The sequence below is a fragment of the Colobus angolensis genome, unplaced genomic scaffold (assembly GCF_000951035.1).
Source record: "Colobus angolensis palliatus isolate OR3802 unplaced genomic scaffold, Cang.pa_1.0 Scaffold470, whole genome shotgun sequence".
NCBI lineage: Eukaryota > Metazoa > Chordata > Mammalia > Primates > Cercopithecidae > Colobus > Colobus angolensis.
The window spans coordinates 1,571,481-1,579,216 of NW_012118155.1; the positions used below are offsets into that span (position 1 = coordinate 1,571,481).

The following is a 7,736-nucleotide window of genomic DNA, read 5'->3' on the forward strand; positions in this document are numbered from 1 at the left end:
TTTTGAAACAGCAAATAAGGTTAAGTCAACATAGTTCATCAAGTTCAGCAAGAGGAAATAGCAATAATTCAGTTGTGCATTTCAGAAATGAAAATGGGATATACTAGGTTGCTTTGATGACAACACAACTGCCTTTATATCTAGTTAATTGTGTGACGAATGGGACACTAAAACTTATTTGCTTGCATGTTTGTCATTTGATCTTTTGCCATACAGTGATTCATTTTAATTGTCTGTTCACAAAAGAATTGGTTCAGGTCTAGCAGAGAAGAACGGCTTTCTTTCCTCTGTAGTCTGTCTGGTCCTTCCTCCCTGAACCCCCATCCTATCCAAACTCCTGTATCTCACTGTCCTCATGCAGTCTCTCAAATACCCCCGAGTGCAGTTAAATGATAATGGAAATGAGTAACATAATGACCATTACCATCTTTAATGTTTTCCAATTCTCAGCTCTCAACTCCACTAGAGCCAATAATAAATCATGCATATTTCCAGACAGTGAGTGAACCTGGCTGTGAAATGTACCCCTCCCAAAAAATTTTTGTTTGTTTGTTTGAGACAGAGTTTGGCTCTTGTCACCCAGGCTGGAGTGCAATGGCGCGATCTCTGCTCACTGCAACCTCTGCCTCCCGGGTTCAAGCAATTCTCCAGCCTCAGCCTCCTGAGTAGCTGGGATTACAGGCGCGCCACCACCATGCCCAGTTAATTTTTGTATTTTTAGTAGAGATGGGGTTTCACCATGTTGGCCAGGCTGGTCTCAAACTCCTGACCTCAGGTGATCCACTCACCTCGGCCTCCCAAAGTGCTGGGATTACAGGTGTGAGCCACCGTGCCTGGCCCAAAAGATTTTAATATCCCATTTGTCCAACACCCTCAGGCATCACTCTTCTCTCCATTTTGGTTCCCATGTTGACTGCCCCATGCCCCAACCCTGGGGCAGGCAAAAGGGGTGTAGCTCACTAGAGGCTTTCAGCTCCTCTGCTTTGCATTTCACTGGGGAGAAAATGGGTCCTGAAGATAATCTCTCACTTTCCCATTTAAGGAGAAGAGTAAAACAATAGCTAAAAGACTAGAGTTTAGAGAGGTGTAGAGCATATACGTGGTATAACAGTATAGCTTAGAGAGGATGTGGTATACTGTGCTGAGGCACGCAGGGGCTCTTACTATCTGCAGTTCACAGATAAGGAGATGAGACAAACAGAAGTTAAGTGACTTGCCCAATCACATGGCTGATTAAGTGGTGAGCTGGGTTTGAATCCAAGGGCTGTGACTCCAAGGCTTCACCAATGAGACCAAATGCTGGTGTAATTTCTTCATTCCTCATTCAACCAAGATACAATTATTGAGCACCAACTATGGGCTAAGCTATGATCTAGTGCTGGGGAGCCACAGGTGAGTTTCAAAGGTCTCCAGTCTTCAAGAACTGGCCACTTGGAGGACAGAGCCAACAGGAAAGGCTGCAGCCCCGTGATGTGAGTGCTGCTGGGGAAGCCTCCTGGGTACCCTGGGAGGCATGGCAAGTGGGCATCCTCAGAGAACAAGGGAACACTCACTCCCCAAGTTCGAGATGTCCCCTCTTCTTCCAATTGCTTGTTCAGCCCGATTCCCACTACCGGCCGAGCTTCTGGAGGTGACTTACCTCCCCTGGCGCCTCCGGCTGCCCTGGAGTGTGATTTGCACGGGGATGCTGAAGGGCTGCATGAGGCCAGGGGCCTGAGAAAATGACCTCCTTTCACCTGAGTCATGCCCCTGCGGGCGCAGGAAAGGTGAAGCTTAGGCATCCACGGAAGCCGAGTCCCAGAGGGAGCCCCCAGCCCCCAGCGCGGCTGCAGTCATTAGAAGCCCCGAGCCTCCGGCGCTGCGGCCTGCCGCGCCTTCCTGGAGAGGGGGTAACTCCGGGGAGGCCAGCCGCGTGGTTCTGCAGACTCCTGGCAAGGCGGAGCCGTCAGTTCTAGACGATCAAGAAGGACCTGCGTGGTTTGCTGCAGCCAAAGCTCCTTCTCTCTCTTTACCCTGTGCTTGCTGCCACCTTATCACCTGTGTTTCCGCTTCGGCAGCCGGGAGCATCGCCATAGAGACCTCAACGCTTGTGGAAAGTTCTGAGGCCCAAGGGACACTCTATAATTGGTGAGGGACATACTCAGTTCAAGGTTTATAAGAAGAGGAAATGTTTTGCCCTGGCCGCGTTTCCTTTTCCACGTATTGTCTATTAGAGTGCAAGCTGAAATAATGGGTTTTCTAGTTAATGGCAATGTTCCAATTTTTCACGATACAAAGGGCCATAAAATAACTCGCCATTAAAGCTATCTCAAATTTTAAAAAGCTATATCAAATATTATTTTATCTTTCTCTGATGACCTAAAAGACATTTGAGGATCTTTCCACACTCCCAAATTAGGAACATCAATTACCCTTATACTATGGTATCTCACATTGCTACAGGCACCTGTAGATGTGGATGATAGAATGCCAAATAGACCACATTTGCTGTATGTTTTTCAGTCAAGGCGATATTATCTTAACATCTTCCAAGATGGTGTAGGCAAGAATGTAAGCGTAATCTCATCTATAAATATCCATGTAAATATAGCTATATAAACTCTTACTTGCAGCCATTTTAATATTGCTTAATAAAAATATATACTTAATACACTTTTCATTTGTATTATTTTTCTGTTTCTATCTTATAAAATATTTGTTTGGGTTTTCTTGAGACGGAGTCTCCCTCTGTCATCCAGGCTGGAGTGCAGTGGCTCAGTCTCGGCTCACTGCAACCTCTACCTCCTGGGTTCAAGCTATTCTCCTGCCTCAGCCTCCCGAGTAGCTGGGATTACAGGCATGTGCCACCACAACTGGCTAATTTTTGTATTTTTAGTAAAGACAGGGTTTCACCATGTTGACCAGGCTGGTCTCGAACTCCTGACCTCAAGTGATCTGCCTGCCTCAGCCTCCCACAGTGCTGGGATTATAGGTGTAAGCCACTGCACCCAGTCCAAAATATTTGTTTTTAGTGAACAGATGCAATTTGGAATTTAAAAAAAAGGTAACAACTGGAATTTCTTCCTTCTGCCTCCTTCTTCCAACTTAACCTCATATATATGAGATAGCTTTTCCTTTTCAGACTTAGATGTGCTAATAAATTTCCCCTGCAACTTGGTAACTCTCTTTGAAGAAGTGTGTGATTTGCTGCTGCTTTTATGCATTTAATTCAACCTCAGAAATATGGTCATTTTTTAGGTCATGAGACTCCTGTCACACAAAACTTGCACCTGCCTTTACCAGAGCCTCTTGGTCATTCTTATCTTATGATTCTGGTTCCATTTAAAAGAAAATACTCATGGACAAGAAGTGAGAAGGAGCAACATAGCTTTTTGCCCTTTCAACTCTTTCCCTAGCGCTCCTTCACTTGATAACCAACTGGCCTCTCTGTCCACCAAACACCACACTCACTCCACTCTTGGCCTGAAAGCCAAACCCCCTACACACACGTACTGCATTCAGGACTCACAGCCTATCTCTCAAGAATAACCTAAAGTGGTCGGTGTGAGTTGCAATCCCAATGTGTGCATTCAGGAACACAGCAAGGCTAAGCCACTTAGAATGCAGAGATAAGAGATGCCAGGCACTGTACCTCTGGTCTCCCGGGCCCTCCCTCAGCTTACTTCTTCCTCTGAGTCACTAAGGATCACTTCCTGCTCCATAAAACAGCAACCATGAATTAACTGTCAAGCTCACAACATGGGCCCGTTCTCAATCTGACCCAGAGGCTTTGACACTGGGTTCAAATTCTAGCTTTGTAACTGCAAGGAACCCTTTAAAAACTTCCTGCCCTGCTTTTCAGAGCAAAAAGGAAGTAAATAAAAATCCAGTGTGAGTTGCAGGAGCATGGAAAAACTTAGTGTCTACAAACTGTTATGAGCTCTATATATGAAAGAGGCTATCACTGCAAAATGCTGGCATCATGGATTCCAGGTTCCGGATTCCAGGTTCCAGAATCCACAATCATTTCTTTTGCATTTAGTAGATGCTTTACTTAAGGGAAAAATACTTTGCCTTTCATCATAATGGAGAAAATACTTCCTCATTCTTTTTCACAGTCTCTCAATTAAATATATAATATCTATTATGGCTAAAAATTCTTTTGTAGCTGAAATTCTCCATGTTCATGAAAACTATGCCTGTGTTTTCCAATTTAGAGATGCACAAATCATTGACAACAACCTAAAATTATACAACAGCCTATGTTCTTTGCGTGACTATCTATATTTGTGCGTAGGGGAATAAATAAACCCCTAATTGGACAGTCATTCCAATATGGGGAATTTTTGCTGACGTGAGCAAGAATTCAAACTGTCAAAAGTAAAGTCACATCTGATCTTACATTCTCTTTGCAGGAAAACAAACAACAAGGAAGTATGATCTGTGCCACAAACTTCTGGAGCATTCGATGGGATCTTTCCTTTACCCTGATTATTATCTCCAGCCATCTTGCTAATCAAATGGGCACCTGACTGCCTGAACTAGGCTCACATCAGAGAAACCAGCATCACCTCTGTGCAAGTGCTTTTCCTGCTCTGAGTGATAATACTAATGGCTACTATTTATAAGCTAGTTACAGTTCTAAGTCTATACATATGTTAATTCACTTTTTGGGCTTTTGCAAGAGCAGAGAGCTACACTGACTTAAACAAGCTCACAAGAGCCAGAGAACTGGGCCTATCCTGGCATACAAAAAACTCGATGGATAGTGAGGATAGTGAGGTAGAAACTAATAGAAATAATAGCTGAAATTCTTCAACAGTTCAACAGCCCTCAATATTTTGTCTTGTTTGAAATCCACTGTGATTGAGTCTTTACCAGGTGACACTTGGTAGAGACACATTTCATATTGTAAGTTGAGGTAATTTTTCTACTACATGAGTGGTTCTTGAACTCAAGTGTGATCCTCTGTTAAATACAGATTCCCAGGTCCTATCTCTAGAGATTCTGATAAAACAATTAGGATGACAGAACTTGCATTTTAAAAAGCCCTTCATATGATCCTAACACAGGTGGCCCTACATTTATACTTTGGGAGATATCAGGTCACATTATGCAGGAAATAGGCCTTGGAGGCCTGGGCTTAGGAACCTAAGCACCATTTCTAGTCTCAGGTTATGCTGCCTCCTTGGAACTCAGCTTGTTTCTCTGTGCAGTGTGGGAGTTGGAGCAGGTGATTTAATGTGCTGTTAAGATCTGCCTATAAGCCAGGCATGGTGGCTCATCCCAGCACTTTGGGAGGCTGAGGCAGGTAGATCACCTGAAGTCAGGAGTTCGAGACCAGCCTTACCAACATGGTGAAACCCCGTCTCTACTAAAACTACAAAATTAGCTGGGCATGGTGGCGCCTGCCTGTCATTCCAGATACTTGGGAGGTTGAGGCAGGAGAATCGCTTGAACCCAGGAGGCGGAGGTTGCAGTGAGCCAAGATCAGATCCCGCCATTGCACTCTAGCCTGGGCAACAAGAGTGAAACTCCATCTCAAAAAAGCAAAACAAAACAAAAAAAGATCTGCCTTTAAGATCCAATAAAGTGCATGAAACCATAAGTTTCCTTGCAGGAAGCAGGTATCTTCTCTCCTGGCATGACAATAATGCAGGGATTCCCCCATCAGCTGCTGAGAGGCAGCGCTCACCTAGAAAGAAGAGAATCCAACCACTGCACGCCCAACCCAACTTTCCCTAGACACTTAATGATAACTTGAGTGCCCTGAGTAACCATGTGCCAGGGATTATGCTCAGTGCTATGGGAACATAGCGTCCTTCAGACACAGGACTTGAGGAGGTAGGAACTTTTTGCTCATTCAGCAGATGAGAACACAGAAGACCAGAGAGTCTGAGGAACTTGTGCAAAAATCACAAAGTAACAAGAGCTAGTTCTGGGGCTCCAGAACAGATCACATTCAAAAGTCCATGCTTCTACTGACGATAGTCGGCCTCCTCGCTCAGGAGGAGCTTGGGCTTATTCTTATAGGTGTCTTATTGTCAAGGCTTGAAAGAGCCTTAGTCCTTTGCCCCAGGAATGTTGCTGGCCAAGCTGTTATACAGACAGGATGTTCATAGTTTTTATAAGTCTGCATGTCTTGATCACTTTTAGATAAATTCTGTTCTGGATCTGATGAAGCCCCTATTCTTGGCAAGTGATATCTGGTCATGAATTTTGATGCATTCCTAAACGTTATAGAATAACCCCCATTAATAAGAATGCAAATAACCTGAACTCTTAATCAATTAGAAGTTATTTTATTTTGGTTTTTTTCTGTTTCTCTTTCTAAGGAGAAAAAGACAAAGAATAGAAAAATAAATCTATATCCAGTGCTTAATTTTTATTTTATTTTATTTTTTCAGTATATGTGATGGAGTCTCACTCTGTCGCCCAGGATGGAGTGCAGTGGCGCGATCTCGGCTCACTGCAAGCTCCGCCTCCCAGGTTCACGCCATTCTCCTGCCTCAGCCTCCCGAGTAGCTGGGACTACAGGCACCCACCACCACGTCCGGCTAATTTTTTGTATTTGTTTAGTAGAGACAGGGTTTCACCGTATTAGCCAGGATGGTCTTGATCTCCTGACCTTGTGGTCTGCCCACCTCGTCCTCCCAAAGTGCTGGGATTACAGGCATGAGCCACCGCACCCAGCCCAAAAGGTTTTAATATCCCATTTGTCCAGCACCCTCAGGCGTCACTCTTCTCTCCATTTTGGTTCCCACATTGACTGCCCCATGCCTCAACCCTGGGGCAGTGCTTAATTTTTAAAAATAAAATCCCAGGCCAGGTACACAGGCTCAGTCCTGTAATCCCAACATTTTGGGAGGCTGAGGCAGGTGGATCACTTGAGGCCAAGAGTCTGAGACCAGCCTGGCCAACATGGCAAAACCCTGTCTCTACTAAAAATACAAAAATTAGCTAGATGTGGTGGCACACACCTGTAGTCCCAGCTACTTGGGAGGCTGAGGCACAAGAACCACTTGAACCCAGGAGGTGGAGGTTGCAGTGAGGCAAGATAGCGCCACTGCATTCCAGCCCGGATGACAGAGTGAAGCCCTGTCGCAAAAATAAAAATAAAAATAAAACAAAATCCCAGGAAAGTCCTTGAGAATTAGTAGTAATTCACATAACTCTCTTGTTTCAGGTAAGACAAATTCATGGATAGTATGTTCCCGATGCCATGGCACACACCTTTGTTAGCTCCTCCTGAGCTTGAAATTTTAGCTCCATGAGGGCCTGAATCTGTGTCTTTTGTTTATTACTGTATTGCTAGCTCCTGGAATAGTGCTTGGCATGGATGCTCAGTAAATAGCTCCTGGATGATTGCATAAGCTGGACACTACTGCAAAAATTACTCTGTATTCACCACTAAAGGCAGCAACTTCCAACAAATTGGGGTAGGCTTGAAATATTAAACCATTAGGCTATCCCTGTATAGCTCTTCTAGTGATATCTATGCTCTCTCCACATTGTGAATTAAAATTCAAAATGATGGCTGTGAGGATCTGCAAGATTCTTGCTCATTCTATTCCACAAGCATTTAATGAGTCTCTCATAGAGTTCAATTTGACTCAAACATTCCACTTTAGTAGAGTATTTAATGGCACCTCAAAAGGAACGATGCCACCTCCTGGTGGGCATTTGGGAATCTGTGGGTGAGGGTGTTTCTTGGTTGTCACCATGATTGGAAGGGCACTGCCAGGCACTTAGAGAGT

General features: G+C 44.4%; 1 protein-coding gene across 1 annotated transcript in view; it reads right to left on the minus strand.

Moving 5' to 3' along the window:
• The window catches only part of KCNMB3 (potassium channel subfamily M regulatory beta subunit 3), a 25,548-nt gene extending 23,847 nt beyond the window's left edge, over positions 1-1,701 (minus strand). The window contains 1 exon segment of the mRNA XM_011958659.1: positions 1,640-1,701. Within this exon segment, the coding sequence (XP_011814049.1) occupies positions 1,640-1,701 (62 nt within the window).
• Positions 1,702-7,736: the final 6,035 nt, after the last annotated feature.